This window comes from Ornithorhynchus anatinus, chromosome 14, assembly GCF_004115215.2.
Source record: "Ornithorhynchus anatinus isolate Pmale09 chromosome 14, mOrnAna1.pri.v4, whole genome shotgun sequence".
In the NCBI taxonomy this organism is placed as follows: domain Eukaryota; kingdom Metazoa; phylum Chordata; class Mammalia; order Monotremata; family Ornithorhynchidae; genus Ornithorhynchus; species Ornithorhynchus anatinus.
In genome coordinates this window covers 17,046,137-17,068,669 of record NC_041741.1, presented here as the reverse complement: position 1 = coordinate 17,068,669, position 22,533 = coordinate 17,046,137, and the positions used below count along the sequence as shown (strand labels likewise).

Here is a 22,533-nt window from a genome sequence, read left to right as displayed (position 1 = left end):
GTAGGAGTTGGGAAAGCAGGGACTGCCCCTGGACAATCAATCTATCAATGGTATTTACTGAAAGCTTACTATGGGAAGAGCACTGTACCTTAGCACTGTACCTTACCCACAACGAGCTTACAGTCTAGACACCAAGGGATCTTCTTGGCAAGAGCTCTGCTGAAAACTGCCACGACTGTATTCACCATCTACAACTTTCCTTTCGAGACGACGAGATCCTTTTTGGCTAAAGGAACGAGCGTGGCCTTCTCTGACCCCTTCATTTTTGGTTTTAGAAGACGGAGTCAAGGTGGAAACAAAGGTTCTGGTATGAAAAACAGCCCTTACTAAAATTATATCACTTTAATCGATCAATCAATCGTGTTTATTAATTTGATTTTAAATAATGGATAGAGGACCCTGCTTCTTCTGGTGAACGGGATTCTGGTGAGTTGTGACAGACAGAGGAGAGCAGAACTGGTCCCGCATCTGAATCACTATCAAGGGTATTTATTGAGCACTGCCTGCATGCAGTAAACTGTACTGAACGCTTGGGAGAGTACAACAGGGTTGGATGACATATTCCCCTGCCCTCAAGGAGTTTATGGTCTAGAGGGGGAGGCAACCGTGAATTATAAACACACGAATTAGGGCTAGGGAAACTAGTGCCTCTTTCTCTCCCCTTCTCCCCCTGCCCCAAATGGGGGGCAACTTTCCAGAGCTCCAGATGTCCCTAGGCTTCGGGGCCTGTCTCGCACTCCCCTGGAAGGGCAGGAGATGCAGTGGGTGGAAAGAGAGATTAGAGAGAGAGCTGGTTAAAGAGGGGAAAGCTTGCTGTGGACAGTGGATGTATCTACCACCTCTGTTAGAATGTCCTTTCCCAAGTGCTTAGCACAGTGCTCCACACACAGTAAGCACTCAATAAATACCACTGATCGACTGACTGGTCTAAATTTCTCATTAATCTAAAATTTCTCATTAATCTAAACTGGAACCCTGGGGGAATGGAAACTGCAAAGGACAAAAGATTAAAAAAAGTCACGAGTCTTCTGACTTTTTTAAAGACAGCATGCAAGTAAGCGAATGAAAACATAAAACAGATTTCTAACCACTGCCCTTCATCATTAACATACACCCGTAAGACTCAGGGCTTTCTCGGAGAACGAGACTGACAACGGTCAAATGCTTTTTACCTTTTTATCGGTAGCTTGGAGTTCTTCAAAAACCTTTTCTAAAGTCCAGCTTTAAAAGAAAACAGGAAAGAGATAGGGGAAATTATTAAAAAATGAGGAAGGGCAACAAGCCATACACAGACTTCAAGAGACCAAAGGATGCTACCAATACACAAAAATAGAAAATGAAAAAAAAACCCCTAACTCACTTGGCTTCCAGATATTCTCTCGGGAGCTCCTCGGTGTCATCTGCTGACATCACTGACGTCCGGACTTCCTGCTCTACTAGACTGTCCACCATGACTCTGAAGTGAGCCCAGACTGTGTCTTCCCAGGTTTCACAAACAGGAAGGAGCTTTGTGATACCCCACACCACCCGGCCAACAAAAAATTTGTTGTTAGAATTTGTCAGATGCATGGAAGCCAACAAATCTGAAACAAGATTCACCTAAGGGGAAACTGATTATGCTACCAGAGGGTTACGAGGGTTCTATCACCACTAGGGAATACAAAATAGGGTATACAGTTATCATCATCAATAGCGTTTACTGAACCTTACTGTGTGCAGAACAATCCAGGGTATTTATTGAGCCCTTACTATGTGCAGAACACTTAGCTAAGGGGTTGGGAGAGAACAAGTCAACAGAGCCAGCAGACACGATCCCCGCCTATGAACCTACAGTCTAGAGCACTGTCCTAAGCGCTTGGGAGAGTACACTATGACCGAGGTAGCTGACACGTTCCCTGTCTACAATGAGCTTACAGTCTAGAGGCCTGAGAGTTGGTGGGATGGGGTGGGGGTAGCTCTCCAAAGACATTGGCTTAAGGCGTTTGAAGACAGCCAGGAGATTTTGGTTTGGTCTTAAAAAAGCGGAGAGTCAAAAAGCCTAAAGGACAGTGAGCAGGATTTAGGAAAGGTGAGGGGGAAATGACAGCCTTAGTGGGGGACTCGAAATACCCCTAAGAAGCCCTGACACTTCAGGGGTGGCAAATGTAGGTAGAAACATGGCTGGAACCCTCCCCTTCCCCCGTCAAAAGTAGCACATAGGTAGTACCCTTGGGTAGGAGCAGTTTAAACACCAGACACGAATGGGAAAGGGAGGGATGCTGGGAGGTGCCGACTCCTGCCTTATACAATTTAGGGATGATGATAATAATAATTGTGGCATTTGTTCAGGGCTTACTACACACCAGGCACTGTACTAAGCGCTGGGGCAGATAGAAGCAAATCGTGTTGGACCCAGTCCCTGCCCCACGTGGGGCTCGCAGTCTTAATCCCCATTTTACATATGAGGGAACTACATCTGTAGAGACGTCATCTGACTTGCCCTGGGGTCACGCAGCACACAAGTGGCAGAACTGGGGTTAGAACCCAGGTCCTTCTGACTCCCAGGCCCGTGCTCTATACATTAGGCCACGCTGTTTCTCTTTTCAAAATGGGGCGAGAAGACGGCAAGTAGAACCCTGTCCACTGAAGACTGTGTGGCTAAGGAGCTCTCTCTACCCAATGCCTCGAGGTGTAGGCCTATACGCCAAGAAAAGTACTGGAAGCCAATGCCACTGATGGTGAAATCTGCCTCCGTGTGTATGTGTGACTGACCCTGGTTGTTAGCACCAGGATTCCAAATTAGGTCTAACAGGCACTTTTCCACTGCGATTGCCACTGGGGTACTGGATTTTCTATTCTGTGGACTTTTTTAGGAGCATTTCTGGCAACTGTTTTAGAAGCAACTGCTGAAAACTGACCTCTAAAAACAGCAGTGAAATGAAGAGAGTTGGTTCTGAATAGCTACGGCACACTTGCGAATACAGCAGTATATGCTGATTAGCAATTTAAATAAAAAATAGTCACACTTGAGAATTGGCTTCGCATTTCTCCTTCTCCGACTCCCTTCTGCTTTTGCCCCTGCGCTTGGATTTCCACCCTGTGGTCACCCCTCCCTCAGCTCCACAGCATTTACGTCCTTATCCATAATTTACTTCTACTAATGTCTGTCTCCCTCTCTAGATTGTAAGCTTGTTGTGGGCAAGGAATGTGTCTACTGACTCTGTGACACTGTACTTTCCCAAGCACTTAGCACAGGGTGCTGCAAATAGTAAGCACTCAATAAATACAACTGTTTGACTGATAGTGTATTCAAATTACGTATTCACTCAAAGTCTAAACAGCTTAAAGTTCTGGTATGAATGCTCATTAATTTGTCAGTCACTTGCAATACAGAGTATATATAATAAGGTGCACTACATACAGGTAAATGAACTAAAAGTTATGATCCTTTAGGACTCTAACCCAGCTTCCCCCCCAGCCCAATAATATTTGTTAAATGCTTACTATGTGCCAGGCATTGCACTGAGCGCTGGGGTAGATACAAGCTAAATCAGGTTGGACTGAGCCCAGACTTAATCCCCAGGTAACTGAGGCACAGAGAACTTAAGCGACGTGGCCAAGGTCATACAGCAGACAAGAGGTGGAGCCAGGTTTAGAACCCAATTCCCCTGACTTCGAGGACCGCGCTTCATCTCCTAGGCCACGATGTTTCTCTAGACTGAATGTTTAATGGAAAAATATTACACACAAAGGCAACTTACCTGCTTAAGATTCCCACTGAGGGCTGCGTAGATCGCTCGCTCGTATCTATTAAACTGCTCCTGAGGACACAATTGGCACCGACAAATTTAAAATGATCGACATCATTTTAATTTGTTCCCGCACCACCCTGGGGAATTTTACAAGCTCTGCAGACTAAACCGTATCCACTCGGCAGTAGAAGGTCCTTGACGAGGCTGAATTATCAAAACCATTACATGGGGGAGGGAGAGGTTCTTTCGAGAGGGCTCCAGAACATTTTGCTCCAGAGAATGGCAAATGCAGCTGAGGTTCTAAGATTGTAGGATGGTGTGGGGTAGGGGTGAAGGCTGATATTCCTGGCTTTTGTGGGGGCAAACCTTCTTAGTCAAAGAGAAGAAACCTCTTTAGATTTAAAAATCTCCTATACATCTACTTCGATAGCACTTTTACTGCTGATTCCCGCAGATATTTTCATTCAACCTAAACCATCTGGGGAATCTTTTTAGCAATGCTGAAAATAATTCCTGGTGATACAGGAAAAAACCAGCCGTTGAGATACTCTTCTCATTCTGTGACTCCACAAGAACTATTTAGCAACAGAAAAGGATGAATTGAAGTTGAATTCAAGTTCTAAAAGGAATCCACTAGAAGGGTTTGTTTATATCTTACATCTTCCGCCATTCTCCAACAACTCATTTTCCAAATGCATCTATATGGATTCCCTTCCACTGGTTCCAATTCTGTTCCTGTAGAGTAGCAGTGAAGGAAAAAAAAGGAATTGGTATTTAAGTTACAATGTTATCCCTTGGTGATAAATTCTTCTTTTAACCATTGCCAGGGTGCCAAAATAGTAACAATTCATTTCCCCATCTGCCATTTTATTTAAACCTCACAAAAGCTTTAAGCATTTTGAGGTAGCTAGGATAGGTTCCATAGTGGAAAGAGCACGAGCCTGGGAGTCAGAACATCATGGGTTCTAATCTCAACTCAGCCGCTTGTCTGCTGTGTGGCCTTGAACGAGTCACTTCACTTCTCTGTGCCTCAGTCACCTCATCGGTAAAATGAGGATTGAGACTGTGAGCCTCACATGGGACAGGGACTGAGTCCAACCTGATTAGCTTGTATCCACTCCAGTGCTTAATACAGTGCCTGCCACATAGTAAGCGCTTAACAAATACCATAATTATTATTCTTATCCCTCTTGATTAGCCATGCTTATAAGTGTGGTATTTGGCAATGAGTTAGAAGAAGCAAATGGAAACAAAACTAGATCCCCATGCTCTTTCCAGCACACTATACTCCCTCCCAGAAAAGGGAAGCTACCCCTTCAGAGATGGGCCTTCCGACAGCCTATTAAGTCCCAGTTCCTAGAGCAATATTCGCTAAGCACCTCCACTGATGTTAGGATCGTGATAGAGTTTCCATCCCTCGAGCGTTGCAGCTCTCCACGCTTGCCCGCAACGTTTGCAGAGGCGCTGCGCCTGAAAGAAATCGCACAATGTTCAAAATTCAGGAACCACCTACGTTGAAGAGTTTACTTCCATCACGCGATCCGTGGCTCCGTAGTAAAGATTCTCCAAGAACGTAACTCACCAAGTCCATAAACACAGTTTAAGTTTAGGGGTTGCCTGAGGAGACTGAAGATGGAAATCAGCTGGCAGGTTTAAATTTCTGGCTTTTGGGAGAGACAGACAGGAAGAAATGGGGAGGGTGAGGAAAGAGGAGAAGAAGAAGAGAAGAAGCCCGAAGATTAAGCATCAATCTGTTCAATTACGAAGCCAAGGTATTTCTCTCGTCCAAGCTCAGCAAAGAAAGCAAAGCAATGTGCAGAATGCCAAGGCAAGTTAAAGTACCGTATAGGACTGTAAAATCAGAATTACATTTCCGATGCCAACCTCATGAAATGCTTTCGGGTGACCGGTAGACAATTCATTCCCTTGAGTTACCAGACAGTATTGTGAAAGTGCAGAACTTCCGCAGCTCACCTCATCTGTCATTCCTGCCCGGATAAGGGTGAAAAGGTATTTGAGTAATCGGATATCGTCTTCCCGATCCAAATCGTCAAGTGGCATTTTCTGCCTTATGGGAGCATCTGGATCCTACAATAAAGGCGCATCGGGTAAATCCGTCACACTGCTGTCATTGTCAAGTGTTTACAGAATCCAGCCCATGAGTTTCTAAACTGTAGTAAATTCATTCCTTAAATTTTCTTAAAGAACAGATCAATATGAGGGTGCTAAAACTACTCTCCCTCTCACTCTGACCCACAGGACAAGGATTCGAATAGGATGCCAGTTCCTATTGAGTTTACAGACCAAATTGTATGGATTCCCTTTTAATTTTACATTGTAAGGCTCCAGCCTCTCATTCCACACCATCACTGCTTACTTCTTCCCTCCTTCCACAGAGATGATGATTCTAAGATGTTAAACTTCCTAAAGACCCTAAGCTGATAAAGTAAGATCAGTTTTCAAACTTTAGGAGTCAGCAACAAAGAGTAAAAAAAAACCCAAAAAACAACCACCTTCCAAAATATTCAAGTTTAGTTCGATTTTGAGGCCTAATCGGTTACTTACCAACTCAGTTACAAGAGGACGGACACTTCCAATATATGAGGTTAGTTGCCTTTGTTTCAAAGTATGCAGAGTGTTTTCCCTAAAAAACAAAAACACACAGCCCATTTTAACACTTGAGGAGGCAATTCTGGAGTCTAGAATGTTCACGGCTAGCGGGAACAAAGGCAAGGGAGAGGGAGTTGCCTAGCGCTGACTTGTGCCTTGCCACGGAGAAAACGATCCCATCCGGGGTCCTGATCTGAGGCACTCTGGACCAGAGTAGTCACGAAACAGCGTGGCCTAGTGGATCGAGCCTGGAAGTCAGAAGGACCCGGGTTCTAATCCCAGCTCCGCCACAGGTCTGCTGGGTGACCCTGGGCAAGTCACTTCATGTCTCTGGGCCTCAGTTACCTCATCAGTCAAATGGGGTCTAAGAGAGTGAGCCCCATGTGGGACAGCGACCTTGTCCAACCTGATTGATTTCTATCTACCCCAGGGCTTGGAACAAGCTTGGCACATAGTAAGCGCTTAATGAGTGTTATTATTACAGAGTGGCCATTGTTTATGAAAAAAGAATGCAGACATTTTAATCCCCTATCATTAAACTGTTCCATTTTATTTGACCAACAGCCCTTGCGGAATTCAATAAAGAATTAAAAATTTACAATCTTCTATCATCAATTTTACAATCTTCTATCATCAGTGGTCAAACACATCCCATAAGATTGAATGATATATTTTTGAAACCTCCTAGGTTTTTTAAAAAAACACCAAAAAACATTTTTTCTCCATACACTGCTGATACTAACTAAATGGGAAGACTAAGAGGAGGACGGGAAAAAAAAAGAGAGGAGAATGATGGGGAAAAGCAAAGGAAAGTGAATGTCGTTGCGGGGAAAGGGAGTGTTTTGAGGAGTGAATATGGTGTAGGGAGAGTCGGTGGAGTGAGTGGTAAAATGTGGAGTGGGGAAGGGGTGTGTGTGGGGGGATTGCAGAGGGTAGGGCTAAAGGAGGGGGCCAGAGTAATGTACTGGGCAAAAGCCAAAGGGGAGGGAGGGAGTGGACCCACGAATGCACATTCCACTTCTAGCCTTTTGGCACTCTGCTCCATTTAAATAAAAATAAACATAATCCATGTGGACAGCGCTGGGAGAAGGAAACGTGTGGAGTTTGGGGGTGGCCAAGGGGAGATCAAAGGATGCGAGGGCCCCCCCACCGTCATTCCTTAGCACCCGTCACCCTGGCCTCTACACGTGCACCTCAAGACTGAGTCTTCATTGGCACCCCAGGCTACCCCCCGGCCTTTTCCATCTGACCCATTTGTGTTTTCAGAGGAAGAAATCAAGGCTACGAACTCATTTGAAGTTGTCACTCCTGATGTAAAGTGCCTTCCCCAGCAATAGTAACCATTAGGGTATCTGTTAAGAGCTTACTACATGTCAGGCACTCTATTAAGTAAGGGGGAGACACGAGGTAGTCCGTCAGCTCTGTCGCAGCTCCTGCCCCACGTGGGACTTATTAACCAAGAAAATTAACCAATAAAAATCCTCTAAAATAATACAACAAAAATGATGGTCTACTGGCCTGCTGGCAAGTTACAACCAAGAATGGGGATTTGCCACTCAGGGGTTTGAAAACCGATACAGTAGCATTTAGTGACTTACCAATATACTGTTTTTGCATAAAATTCGATATTGCCAGAGAAGTCTCCAATGTCATCCTTCGCAATGCTCTCTAACCAATCTACCACCAGCTAGAATATAAACAAATTACTTTATTAAATGTTCAAAATCTTTATAAATAAAAGACTTTCCTTTCTCTACGGAAACTTATTCAGAAGATCTTCGAGGAGTACTTAAATTCAATCCCTCTGGTATTTGAAGAAGACTATGGGATGGGGTGTATCATCATCATCATTAAGAATATTGAGTGCTTACTGGATGAAGGAATGTGTCTACAAACTCTTGGGAGTGCTTGTACTCTCCCAAGCGCTTAGTCCAGTGCTCTGCACGTGGCAAGCGCACGATAAATACCACTGGCGTTGAGGAGTCAACACCCTAACAGAGGAAGGCTTTCCAAATGTCCCTTCTAGGTACGAGGGGTTCTGCGCTGTCAGACCAGTCCAGTTTCCGAGTTTCCAAAGCGTGGAGGTCAGCCGGCAACTCTCCTCAACGATAACAAAATGAAATTCAAGGAAAAGTCTCCTCTCAGGGTGGGAGAAAGATTCAACCACCACTAACGTTCCCACCTTTAAGAAGAACGGAATCCTCAGGTCATACCTGGCTCTGTCGAACAAGTGAATCTCTTTGAAACAGGGTCTCCACAACTGTCTTTTCGCTGGCATTAAGCATCTGCTTAGGAGGAATAGTCTCTTTTTAAAAAAGAGTAACACCATTCAAATATTGATGACAATATACGTGAGATATACTGAAGGCTGGTGCCCCAAATTTTAAATCACTAAATCAATTTATAATTGTATTTTCCACATTCTGAAGTGTCTGATTTTATTTTACTCCCCTACAAATATTTAGAACATAAATTCCATTTTCTCCAAGTTTCCCAAAAGACTAGACTGTGGGGAAGTGTGTGTGCATTGGGGGGGGAGGTCTGTTTTCAATTTCAAGTAAAAAAGTAAAATTCCCATGGAGTTAAAAGAGGAACTCACGTTGCCTATTTTGGTAAAGGGAAAAAAAAGTAAGAACCACCCTTGACTCCTCAGGGTGATATCACAAGAAAAATAGACACGGTGATTTAAACTCATTAAAATGTCAGAAGTGAACTTCTAACATCGGGGAATAACTTTCCGTTTGCCGAGCAACACTTTAGAGAAAGAAAGTATTAAATGTCAAGGCTTTTTCCTCAGTTCCATAACGCGGGGACTGTGTTCTTGCAGAACTTCACGTTAAGGAAAGCATCACATTAACCCTGTGTCTGAAGCCACGTGCCTACACATGGCAGCGTGCTGTAGGCGGATAGCTATACTTTGTGGGAAGAACATTCTCCGAGATCACTAGTTACCCGAAACACACAGTGCAAACGGGCCCGGTGTCAGACTGGGTGTTATCACTTGCAGCTGGCAAAAGTAAAACACTGTGACAGAAAACTTACTGCGATGTCAAACATATTTTCATCTTCCAGGGCAGACTGTATTCTATCTCTGGAGACAAAAACACGGAAAGAAAATGAAGTCTGTAGTTAACGACGGCACGAAACACAAATCTAATGTCGGCGAGCTACAAATGGCACTGAATGCACTAAGGTGGAGAAATGAAATTCTCACTAGCTTTATCATTCGATGGTATTTGAGCACTGAGAGCAGAGCACCGTACTAAGCACTCTGGAGAGTACAATTCAGTGGAGATGGCAAACACGCTTCCTGCCCACAAGGAACCTAACGGTCTAAAGCGCTTAGTACAGCACCTGGTAGGTAAGCGCTTAATAAATGCCAAAATTAAAAAAATTTATGGTGGGGCTTACGGTCTTACAGTCATGGTGAAGGTCACCAAGCCAAGTCGGTAGTGAATGTGGAAATTCAGAGGTGGCTGCTTGTTGATGTTTCTCCTTCCTGCTTAGCCTGTGAAACCCATGTGGGTCAAGAACTGTGTCCAACCTGCCTAACTTGTATCTACCCCAGTGCTTAGAACTGATTAAGGCACAGTAAGTGCCTAACACTGGCCATCATTGTTATTACCATCATTATTAAAGAGCCCACACAGTAATAACCTTTATTAAAAAAGAGCAGTAAAGAAACTAATTTGATCTCGTTCAATCCATCACTCGATGGCCTGAGAGCTGGGAGAAGAATACAGCAATAGCAGGACACTCTTCTATCTTCCCACCCTAGCCCTTCAATTTGGGTAAAGTTTTGGGAAATGTCCACAATAGGCTTTCTAGCTGAAACAAATTGGCATACCGAAGTTGGCCCACAAAATAAATGAGTAACAGAATATATACCATTCTAACAACTCCACAGCCACATTATCTGCCTCGGGTGTAGGTTAGTTAGAATGGCTGGGACCTGGCTTAACTGCAGTTTATGGTGTTGGTAGACTTGTGTTCTGGTTAGGTTCTCGCCAGCAAATTACCTCAGCAATTCAGGTCCTCCCCAAAAACCTTTTTCTCTCACTTACCTCAATATTTCAAGGAAAAATGCCTCCATCAAAAAAGTTAAGAGTGAAGATCAATATTTTTTTCTCTAGGCCCAACCTATCTGCTACTGAAGGCCCAGCCTCTTTTGCATTGATGCATTTCTGGAACCTTCTTCTAGACACCGAAGGGTCTCGATCAACTCTTCTCTGACTACCCCACTATTTGGTTCCCACTCCCCGGTTTGGAACAACCAGAGTCTCACCACTAAGTCGAGTAATTTTACCTTTTCTGTTGAAATGCAGTTTCCTAAAGACCTTACCTGTAAAGAGATGCCAGGAGTCTCCACGTAACCATCTCCTGTTGGAGTAGCCAAAGGATGCTGGCTGTTTTAGAAAACTTCTTCTGTCCAGGAGTGGCCCGAGACACTATTTTTCCTAGTATATTCACCTGGAAGAAAACGTTGCGATTTTTCAGCCACCGCCCGTGAAAAAGCACTAATGATTTTCTGGAATTTCCCAAAAGGCGATTTATTTTCAAGGCAACTGCACTGACTGCATATTTGCTATTTACACGGTAGCTTTCTGGGATAGCAATATTATTTATTCTAGTTAGAAAGGGCTCGAATGGGAAAGGTTCTGAGCCCCACATGTATTCCCACAAAATGAGATTCCAAATCTACTTTTTAAAGGTAGAAAAAAATCCCCCCAGTACAAAGTCGGGGGAATCAAAGAAAAAACAAAGAATGGGTATCCCTCAACAATTGCAATTTTGCCAAGCACTGAAAATTCTATGTGCCATGTGGCTGCTTCAATATTCAGTATTAAGTAATCAGAGTTTCCAGAGCTGCATCTCACCAGTCTGTTACTTGTAACTTTTAACTCCCTTGCGATCCTTGGCACTTTTCACTTCATCACTTATATTACTATCGATCTCCCCTTCTGGATGGCAAGCTCACTGTGGGCAGAGAATGTGTCTGTTTATCGTGGCAGTCTCCCAAGCGCTTAGTATAGTGCTCTGCACACGGTAAGTGCTCAAAACATATGACTGACTGCACTTTGCTTTCATAGTCACAAATATTCCACATTTCCCTCTTAATTGTAAATGGGCTCTAATCAAAAAGTGAGTGGGCATTTTATAAACAGGGTAAGGAAAGTGATTTTCGTGGGTATTTTGTGAGAAAACATAAGAAAAATGAGGCTACTTGGTATGGCTGAAGCCAGAGATTCTTAAAAGCCTTTGCTTATGGTGTTACCAATCACAAGGACTTTTCAGAAAAATAACCCCAGGGTTGGTGAAGGAAACTCATAAGTTCTAAAATAGTGTTATTACAATATGTCCAATAAATCAAGAGGCTTGTAAAGTAATCACTCTGCCTACTACTTCCTAGATGGATATTAAGGCAGTAATGATATTTTCTAATAGAGAAGCAGCGCAACTTAGTGAAAAGAGCATGGGCCTGGGAGGCAAAGGACCTGGGTTCTAATCCTGGATCTGCCACTTGCCTGCTGTATGACTTTGGGCAAGTCACTCAACTTCTCTGCACCTCAGTTACCTCATCTGCCAAATGGGGATTCAACACCTGTTCTCCCTCCTACTGAGACTGTGAGCTGATCATCTTTAAACTACCCCTGGGCTTAATACAATACTTAATACAATTTCCAGAAGATCCTGCCTAACTCAACTCTAGGAACAGGGCTGCACAGAATTTACTGAACATTGCTTTGAAATTAAGTCACTCCCAAACAAGCTAAGGAAGTGCAAAGGAGCATGTTATAAAAAGCTTACCTGGTTATCGCAAATGCTCTCATATTCTTCTACAAGGTCAAACACAGTCGTTGAAGAGTGTTTCAAAAAGGACTGTAGAAAGTCTGTGAACATACTCATGGTTGCTAGAAATGGAAACGAAAAAGCAGTGAAAGAAGGCATCGAAAGAAGGCATCGAAAGAGCCACTCCGCTGTTCTAAAAATAAGGCAAAGTTGACTATTAGAAAACTAAGTGTTTGGATGGGATCCAGTTGTCAGTTTTTCATCACACGTGATATTGATAAGGGAAAAGAGTGGACTTAGTTTCACGCATCTGGTTTATCACATGTCCCCAAACATTTATGCTGGATAACCCCAAGGTGTCTGAAACAGTCACATTGGCAACAACCAGAGCACTGGGGGGGGGGAGGGGGGTGTCCTACTATCCATAATCCTCAGGGGCAGTGCCTCCATCCTCCATTCCTGACAAAATAAGCCCAGATCACTTATTTTCACAAAGATCCAACAATGGTTTGTGATATTTAACTGTACAATGCAGTACACAGAATATTTCCCAGAGGTTCCAGCCTAATTTATGGCATGTAAGTCTGCAGGCAACCATTCTTCAAAATATAAAAGGTTGCATTGTGAGTGGTTTTATCTCAGAATAAGGCTGTATTCCAATGAAACTTAAGTACTACCCTGCTACGTATTCCCTGATAACCAGGAAAACTGCTTGGACTAGTGCAAATAGCAAAGGGCTGGGAGTCCAAGGACCTGGGTTATAATTCCGGCCCCACCACTTGTTTGCTGAGTGAACCTGGATAACTCACTTCAGTTCTCTGGGCCTCAGTTTCCCCATCTGTAAAAAGGGGTTTAAACCCTGCTCCCTCCTACCTAGACTGTGAACCCATGTGAGATACGGGTTGTGTCAAATTTATTTTGCATCTACTCCAGGGCTCGGTACAAGGCTTGGCACATAGTAAGCACTTTTTACTACTAATAGTAATCAAAACTGAAACTCAACTGAGCCCCCCGATCTGATGAATGGTGTCTCACCCCATTCTGGCAAGACTGGCAATAGACAGTCCCTACATACTTTCCAAACTGTTAAAATGTAAGGAAGCTTCACTGTGGGCACAGAATATGCCTACTAACTCTGTAACACTGGACTCTCCCAAGAGCTTAGTACAGCGCTCTGCATATTGTAAGCACTCAATTGATACGACGGACCGAGAATCCACCGAATGAACTGTGGCAGTCCCATCAGAGGGGTGAGGAGCCTGGATGCGGTGCTCATTTATTATTATTTGTAGTAGTAATAATATTTGTTAAGCACTTATTGTGCGCCAGGCACTGTATTAAGCGCTGGGGCTAATCAGGTTGGACGCAGTCCCTGTCCCACATGGGGTTCATAGTCTCAATCACCATTTGAAAGATGAGGTAGCTGAGGGAGGTGAAGTGACTTGCCCAAGGTCACAGAGCAGACAAGCAGCGGAGTCGGCATTAGAACCCATGACCTTCTGACTCCCAGGCCCGAGCTCTATCCACGCCACCACGCTGCTTCTCAGCATGTTCCGCAGTTTCTATTGTTGTTCACGTTTACTTTCTATAGGAATTCTCTCCTTGAGTGTCTGCTGCCAATTTCCCTACTACCCTTTCAGACCGTGAGTCCGTGGTCAGCTAGGGATGGTGCCTGCATTTTTACCCTTCTACTTTTCCTTATGATCGTGACAGTCCCCTGAGTTCAGGAAGCGCTCAACAAATCCAAGACACAACGATTTGTACCTGCTTCCCCCGGGTCATCTTCCCGGAGCATGACGGCGCTAATTGTGACATCTTCCATAATGGCTGGTTGCTCTAGGTTTGTAAAAAGCCCTGTCCGTTGGGGTGAGAATGCAGCTGTCCAATTACTGTCCTCCAGATTAGTTACCTTAAAAAAAGAAAAAAATCCAGAACAACAACAACAAAAAGGGTTTCATTTAGGTGACTCCTCTCTGACAAATGCAGAGGAACTTATGGGAATAGGTTTTAAAAAAAATAAGCCATGGACATGAAAATAGATGTAACAGTACAACATAGGGATAATAGGTTTCAAATCTAACTGAGGTCCTTTCCTATGAATCTCCTATTGATGGAGAAAGAGGAAAAAAATGATCAACCCGATCCTCCGACATACCATGGACATATTGCCCCAAAACCCTGGAGATTGTACGGTTCGCGGGGACCTCCCTCCTGTTCCGAGGATAGCGGAAACATCTGGCTGCCTAAGTGAGCTCCGGTTATGTGGAGTAACTGAAAAGAAAAAAGAAAATCAAGGAAGATTCAAAATACAAACATAAACAAAGCCTAAAAATGTGAAGGCAGACCTGCAGAGTTTCAGTTACTAAAGGTCTAGGCCTCAGTACTTTGTTTTACAACGACAATTTCTCATTTAAAGCATAAAGACTCTCCTGAATGATAATACCTCCTCCTTCAGAGACTTACTGCAAACTAAGTTTCGACTGTCCAAAAATGCTGTTTTATAAATATGATACAGTGGAAGAGGCATAGTGTTTTTAGCAACTAAGTACTGGTATCGTCACAAAAAGTCGAATTACACAAAGAACTTACAAGGCTGCCGCAAAGAAGCGGGGGTTCGAGGAATATGGCCTCTCGGTGTGGTAGTAGATAAAACATCATCCTGGGATGTCAGAACTGGCGGATAAGTTAAAGAGTGGCTGTCTATTCCGAGACAGAATCATTTAAACGACAATTAAGCCCAGTACGTAACCAGGCTATTTTTAGCCCCTTCATTATTCCGGGTTGAAAAAACACCCAACTCATTTCCGTCTTTCTGAGAATTTCGCTTCACGATTCCAGCCGTAAAAGGGCTAAAAGTACATTAAACCTGGTGGTGGGGGCAAGAGGAAGGTACTGGAGGTTGGGAGGGGTGGGGGTGGGGGCTAGATAGGTAAGGGGTCTGCCTGCTGCCCATGGAGGACGAGGGTTGCCACCGCAGGTCCTTCGGCTGGACGGGAGATGTGCCTCGATCTCACCGCCAACCTCTCACCACCGTCCTGCCTCTGGTCCGCAATGCCCTCCCTCCTCAAATCTGACAATGAGCCTCCCTCGTTTCAAAGCCTTATTGAAGGCACATCTCTTCCAGGAAGCCTTCCCAGACTAAGCCCCCCTTTTCCTCTTCCCCCACTCCCGTCTGCGTCGCCTTGACTCGTTCCCTTTGTTCTTTCCCCCTCCCAGTCCTAAGGAACGTATGTACGTATCTAGAATTTATTTGCATTGATATCTCTCTACCCCCCTCCAGTCTGTAAGTTCACTGTGGGAAGGAAATGTGTCTGTTTTCTCTTGCATTGTGCTCTCCCAAGCACTTAGTACAGTGCTCTGCACACAGTAAGGGCTCAATAAATATGACCGACTGAATGAATACTGCCGGCAGAGGGCCGGGAACAGAGCTGCGGCTACGACTCCACCTCCAGCCCCTTCGGCCCGAATTATGCAAACCGGGCCCAGTTCAGGATTTTGGGGTAAACGAGGGAGAGGACCAAGGTGGGAGTGTGGCGACTAAGAGACAGCAAGGGCCGGCTACCACAGCCCCTCCACGGCTCTGGCCCAGGTAGGAGGTGTTGAAAGGCCCACTGAGGCAGCAAAACAACGTTCATACTGGGCCCCTCTAGGTGGTAAGATCTCTGTGGACCACGAACGTGTCTTCCAACTCTGCCGAACTATACTCTCCCAAGTGCTCTCCACACAGTAAGCACTCAATAAGTACGACTGAATGAATGAATGATGAAGGACAGGGACTGTATCCAACCTGATTATTTTGCATCTCCCCAGTGCTTAGTGCAGTGCCTGGCACATAGTAAGAGCTTAACAAACACCATTAAAAAAAGCTAACTGTCCGCTTACAGTTGTGGCAAATAATGGCTACAGGATGAACAAATATGGAGCATTTAAGAAGCTTTTGATTTCTACTAGTTGTCCAACATGAAGGATAAAAATCGAGTCATTCCTGGGTGGTCATTCCCATTACTGAGACGGAAAGGATACTAGAAACACGTTTTTGGGCGCTCTGTCTGCGAGCCGTCCTCGTCACCTCTGCGTCCCGCACTGCTGGAGATAACATCTCCCCAAAGTCATTCCTGAAACAACAAAATCACAATTCCAGTAAACAATAAACAATCAGAGAAGGAGCAGAGGCCTTCCCTGAATAAACCCTCATTCCCACTCCCTTCTGTGTCACCCTGACTTGCTCCCTTCATTCATCCCCCCGCCTCCAGCCCCACAGCCCTTATGTACATATCTGTCATTTATTTATTTCTATTCATGTCTGCCTCCCCTTCTAGGATGTAAGGTCGCTGTGGGCAGGGAATGGGTCCATTAAACTGTTGTGCTGGACTCGCGCAAGCGTTTAGTACAGCTCCCTGAGCACCGCAAGTACTCAATAAATACAACTGATTGACAGTCCAAGCCCAAGGTCAGCAGGGAACATTTCTACCAATTTCAAGGTACCCTGATTCACCACAGTACTCTCCCAAACACTCAGTACAGGGGTCTGCGCACCGTAAGCACTCAGAGAAGCCTTGTGGCCTACTGGATCTCATCTATCTCTCCCCAGACCCCTCACCCACGTCCGACCTCTGGCCTGGAACGCCCTCCCTCTTCATAGATGACAATGATTCTGTCCATCTTCAAAGCCTTACTGAAGGTCCATCTCCTCCAAGAGGCCTTCCCGAGCTAAACCCTTCTTTCCTCTTCTCCCACTCCCTTCTCCATCGCCCTTGCACTTGATTTACTCCCTTTATTCCCCCGTCCCTCAGCCTCAAAGCACTTATGTACACATCCATAATTTATTTATACTACTGTCTCCCTCACTAGACTAGAAGCTCACGGTGGGCAGGGACCGTGACTACCAACTCCATTACACTGCACTCTCCATAGTGCTTAGTTGAGTGCTCTGCACACAGTGAGAGCTCAATAAATACAAGTCACAGAGCACGGGCCTGGGACCGCCACTTGTCTGCTGAGTGACCTTGAGTATGTCACTTCACTTCGCAGTTCATCTGTATAATGGGGGTTAAGACAGACTAGGTGGGACATGGACTGTGTTTAATCGATCAATCGATCATATTTATTGAGCGCTTACTGAGTGCAGAGCCAGTCATTCAGTCATATTTACTGAGCACTTACTGTGTGCAGAGAATTGTACTAAACACTTAGGAGAGTATGATATAGCACAAGAACAGACACAATCCCTGCCCGTGATGAGCTTACAGTTTAGAGAGGGAAACAGACATGAACATGAATAAATAAAATTACAAACATATAAAGTCCCGTGGGGCTGGGAGAGGGGAACGAATAAAGGGAGCAAGCCAGGGTGACGCAGAAGGGAGTGGGAGAAGAGAAAAGGAGGGTTTAGTGAAGGAAGGCTTCTTTCATTCATTCAATTGTATTTATTGAGTGCTTACTGTGTGCAAAGCACTGCACGAAGCACTTAGGAGAGGACAGTACAACAATAAACAGTGACAATCCCTGCCCACAATGAGCTCACAGTCTAGAGGGGGAGACAGACATTAATATAAAGATAAATAAATTACAGATATATACATACGTGCTGTGGGGCTGGGAAGGAGGATGAATGATGGGGGCAAGTAAGAGCGGTGTAGAAGGGAGTGGGAGAAGAGGAGAGGAGGGCTTAATTAAGGAGGCCATCTTGGAGGAGATGTGCCTTCAATAAGGCTTGGAAAGTGGGAAGAGGGACTGTCTGTAAGATTTGAGGAAGGAAGGTGGGAGGGTGTTCCAAGCCACAAGCAGGACGCAAGCATTCATTCATATTTATTGTTTACTGTGTGCAGAGCACTGTACTAAATGCTTGGGAAAGTACAACACAGCAATAAAGAGAGAGTCCCTGCCCACAACGAGCACACAGTCTAGGGGGGAAGGCAACAATACACATAAATAAAATGACAGATATGGACATAAGTCCATGAGAAGCAGCATGGCTTAGTGGAAAGAGCCCGGGCTTGGGAGTCAGAGGTTGTGGGTTCTAATCCCCTTTCTGCCCCTTACCAGCTCTGTGACTCTGGGCAAGTCACTTCACTTCTCTGTGCCTCAGTTACCTCATCGGTAAAATGGGATTGAAGATTGTGAGCCTCACGTGGGACACCTGATTACCTTGCATCTACCTCAGCGCTTAGAACAGGGCTTGGCACATAGTAAGTGCTCAACAAATATCATTACTATTATTATCAGAGAAGCTGCGTGGCCTAGTGGCAAGAACCTGGGCTTAGGAGTCAGAGGTCACGGGTTCTAATCCCAGCACCACCACCTGTCAGCTGTGTGTCTTGGGGCAAGTCACTTCACTTCTCTGGGTCTCAGTGACCTCATCTGTAAAATGGGGATGAAGACTGTGAGGCTCACGTGAGACCACCTGACTACCCTGTATCTCCCCCAGCACTTAGGACAGCGCTCAGCACATAATAAGCGCTTAAATACTAACATTATTATTCTCTGTGCCACAGTTTACTCCTCTGTCAAATGGGGATGAAGACTGTGAGCTCCACGTGGGGCAACCTGATGACCTCGTATGGACTCCAGCGCTTGTAACCCTACCCGCTTCCCTCCAACACTTGGGGGCCTCCCTTTTGCTGACAAAACGATCTTCATCTTGTGCCCCTCCCTCCCTGCTCTTTCTCAGTCTTGTCCACTGGCTCCTCCAACTCTAAAAACTATAGTTGGGGTGACGGTTAAGTGCTCACTGTGCTCCTAGTCAGCGTTTAACAAATAGCATCATTATTAGTATTAATATCATTACTACAAGTGGTGTGGGGCCGAGTTAGGGTGTCAGTTAGGTGCTCACTCTTGGCGCTTAATAAACAGCATCATTATTATTAGTATCATTTATTATTACTGCAATAGGTGTAGGGCCGAGTTGGGGTGTCGGTTAAGTGCCCACTGTCGGCGCTTAACAAATAGCATCATTATTATTAGTATTAGTATTATTACAAGTGGTGTGGGGTTGAGTTGGGGGGTCGGTTAAGTGCTCACTGTGCTCCTAGTCAGCGCTTAACAAATAGCATCATTATTATTAGTATTAATATCATTACTACAAGTGGTGTGGGGTCGAGTTGGGGTGTCGGTTAAGTGTTCACCGTCAGCGCTTAACAAATAGCATTATTATTATTATTATTACAAGTGGTGTGGGGCTGAGTTGGGGTGTCAGTTAAGTGCTCGCTGTGCCCATAGTCAGCGCTTAAGAAATAGCATCATCGTTATTAGTATTATTATTATTACAAGTGGTGTGGGGCTGAGTTGGGGTTTCGGTTAAGTGCTCACTGTGCTCATAATCAGCGCTTAATAGCATCACTATTATTAGTATTATTACTATTATTATTACAGGTGGTGTGGGGCTGAGTTGGGGTGTCGGTTAAGTGCTCACTGTGCTCATAGTCAGCGCTTAACAAATAGCATCGTTATTATTAATATTATTATTACAGGTGATGTTGGGCTGATTTGGGGTGTCCCTTACGTGCTCACTGTGCTCATAGTCAGCGCTTAACAAATAGCATCATTATTATTATTATTACAGGTGGTGTGGGGCTGAGTTGGGGTGTCGCTTACGTGCTCACAGTCGGCGCTTAACAAATAGCCTCATTATTATCAGCATTATTACAAGCGGTGTGGGTCTGGAAGGAGGGAAGAGCAAAAGGGAGCACGTGAGGGCGGCGCGGGAGTCGGTGGGAGGTGAGGGGAAGCCTATGGGCGGCGTCGGCGGCTCACCTGTCCATGGCGGCCGTCCCCGGAGGGCTGGCGGCCCAGTCCGGCCCCTCCAAGGTGGCTTCTTCCCGCTCGCCGGAAGTGCGACCTCTGACCCGGAAGCTCATGTCGGCCGCCCTGAGGGAGACCCAGCAAGACCGAGCGAGCCGGCCGGCGGCGCGCATGCGTCCTGCTTCCCTCCTCCCGCCCTCTGCGGGGGGCGGGGGGGAGTCGCAGAGCGCCGGAGCCGGACGAGCGACGCATGCGCAGTGAGGGGGGGTTTAATAATAATAGGAGTGGTATTGGTTAAGCGCTTACTATGTGCAGAGCACTGTTCTAAGCGCTGGGATAGACACAGGGGAATCACACGTGAGGCTCCCAGTCTTCATCCCCATTTTACAGATGAGGGAACTGAGGCCCAGAGAAGCGAAGTAATCATGTTGGTATTTGTTAAGCGCTTACTATGTGCAGAGCACTGTTCTAAGCGCTGGGGTAGATACAGGGGAATCACATGAGCCTCACAGTCTTCATCCCCATTTTACAGATGAGGGAACTGAGGCCCAGAGAAATGAAGTAATCATGTTGGTATTTGTTAAGCGCTTACTATGTGCAGAGCACTGTTCTAAGCGCTGGGATAGATACAGGGTCATCAGGTTGTCCCACGTGAGACTCACAGTCTTCATCCCCATTCTACAGATGAGGTGACTGAGGCCCAGAGAAGTGAAGTGACTTGCCCACAGTCACAGTCACACAGCTGACAAGTGGCTGACAAGTGGTAGGGTCAGGATTTGAACCCTTCACCTCTGACTCCCAAGCCCGTGCTCTTTCCACTGAGCGACGCTGCTTCTTATTAAAGATGGGACAACCTGATCACCTTGTACCTCCCCCCCCCCCCAGCGCTTAGAACAGTGCTTTGCCCACAGTAAGCCCTTAACAAATACCACCATTATTATTACTATTTATTGAGCGCTTACTCTGTGCGGAGCACTGGACTGAGGACTCGGGAGGGCCAGTCTGGCCACAGAGAGAGACAATCCCTGCCCAAAGGCTACAGCAACCATAGCGGGAGAACCGTTTGGAAGGTTGCGGATTATGGCAGAGGGTGGGGCGTTGTGCAGCGTGGCTCAGTGGAAAGGGCCCTGGCTTGGGAGTCTGAGGTCATGGGTTCGAATCCCTACTCCACCACTTGTCAGCTGTGTGACTATGGGCAAGTCACTTCACTGGGCCTCACTGACCTCGTCTGGAAAATGGGGTTGAACACTCTGAGCCCCACGTGGGACCACCTGATGACCCTGTACCTACCCCAGCGCTTAGAACAGTGCTCTGCACTTAGTAAGCGCTTAACAAATACCAGCATTATTATTATCCGTGGAGTGGTTATGGAGGGGAAACGACTCGATGGCACTTAATAATGATTCTATTTATTGCTACTGTTTTTGTCTGTCTCCCCCGATTAGACTGTAAGCCCATCAAAGGGCAGGGACTGTCTCTGTTACCAATTTGTACATTCCAAGCGCTTAGTACAGTGCTCTGCACATAGTAAACACTCAATATGAGCCCGGGCTTGGATGTCAGAGGTCGTGGGTTCTAATCCCGGCTCCGCCGCTTGCCAGCTGTGTGACTGTGGGCAAGTCACTTCACTTCTCTGGGCCTCAGTGTTACCGCATCTGTAAAATGGGGATTAACTGTGACCCTCAGGTGGGACAACCTGATTACCCTGTATCTCCCCCAGCGCTTAGAACAGTGCTTGGCACATAGTAAGCGCTTAACAAATGCCAACATTATTATTATTACTATTAATGATTATTATTATATAACTGCACCTCAGTTACCTCGTCTGTAAAATGAGGATGAAAACTGTAAGCCTCATGTGGGACAACCTGATCACCTTGTATCCCCCAGCGCTTAGAACAGTGCTTTGCACATAGCGTTTAACAAATACCACCGTTTATTTTATTTATTTATTTTAAATACTATTGAATGAATGAATGAATGAATAAGGGGGAGAGGACGCGCATGCGTACTGGTCCCTCCGCTTCTTGCGGGGGGGGGGGGGTCAGGAAGAGCGACGCATGCGCAATAGGGATAGGGGCAGTTTTTGGCTGAGTTGGACCGAGTCCCCTGTGGGCCTTGGGTCCAGAGAGGGTCGCCCTCCCTCCCAAGTGGCCAGTTTGGGCCACCGGAAAAAAGACAATTAATGCTCTCCATTACTTGGGCAAAAGCGGCCCTCCAGCAGCCTGCGATGCCAGGACTTGCTGGCATTCAAAATGGAGGCGGAGGGCTGGAGGGAGGTCGGGGTCAGCGAGGGGGAAAGAACAGACGAGAGGAGGGGGACAGGGAGAGTTACATTCAGGGAAAGATACCCAGGCAGAAAAAGGAAGTGAGACTGACAGGCAGGAAGCCCTACCCCCTCCCTCCAACACTTGGGGGCCTCCCTTTTGCTGACAAAACGATCTTCATCTTGTGCCCCTCCCTCCCTGCTCTTTCTCACTTGTTCACTGCCTCCTCCAACTCTTAAAAACAATAGTTGGGGTGGCGGTTAAGTGCTCACTGTGGGGGGTTTTATGGTCTTTGTTAAGCACTATGTGCCAGGCACTGAACTAAGCACTGGGGTGGATACAAGGTTAATAATAATTTTGGTATTTAAGTGCTTACTATGTGCAGAGCACTGTTT

The 22,533-nt window shown here is 45.7% G+C and overlaps 1 protein-coding gene across 2 annotated transcripts in view; it reads right to left on the bottom strand.

Annotated features, from left to right (window-relative positions):
- The window catches only part of NUP107 (nucleoporin 107), a 31,810-nt gene extending 11,808 nt beyond the window's left edge, over positions 1 to 20,002 (bottom strand). The window contains exons 1-17 of one of the 2 annotated variants that reach the window (XM_007666295.3): positions 19,884 to 20,002; positions 16,155 to 16,246; positions 14,721 to 14,804; positions 14,287 to 14,402; positions 13,896 to 14,040; positions 12,150 to 12,253; positions 10,684 to 10,811; positions 9,384 to 9,432; positions 8,555 to 8,629; positions 7,940 to 8,028; positions 6,297 to 6,375; positions 5,706 to 5,819; positions 5,111 to 5,201; positions 4,390 to 4,466; positions 3,741 to 3,800; positions 1,361 to 1,506; positions 1,173 to 1,221 (exon numbers count right to left, since the gene is read on the bottom strand). In XM_007666295.3, the coding sequence (XP_007664485.1) occupies positions 1,173 to 1,221; positions 1,361 to 1,506; positions 3,741 to 3,800; positions 4,390 to 4,466; positions 5,111 to 5,201; positions 5,706 to 5,819; positions 6,297 to 6,375; positions 7,940 to 8,028; positions 8,555 to 8,629; positions 9,384 to 9,432; positions 10,684 to 10,811; positions 12,150 to 12,253; positions 13,896 to 14,040; positions 14,287 to 14,402; positions 14,721 to 14,804; positions 16,155 to 16,246; positions 19,884 to 19,987 (1,602 nt within the window). In that variant the 5' untranslated portion in view covers positions 19,988 to 20,002. The remainder of the gene's footprint in view (positions 1 to 1,172; positions 1,222 to 1,360; positions 1,507 to 3,740; positions 3,801 to 4,389; positions 4,467 to 5,110; positions 5,202 to 5,705; positions 5,820 to 6,296; positions 6,376 to 7,939; positions 8,029 to 8,554; positions 8,630 to 9,383; positions 9,433 to 10,683; positions 10,812 to 12,149; positions 12,254 to 13,895; positions 14,041 to 14,286; positions 14,403 to 14,720; positions 14,805 to 16,154; positions 16,247 to 19,883) is intronic. The other variant, XM_001511425.6, reaches the window with a different exon arrangement.
- Between the last annotated feature and the right edge of the window lie 2,531 nt (positions 20,003 to 22,533).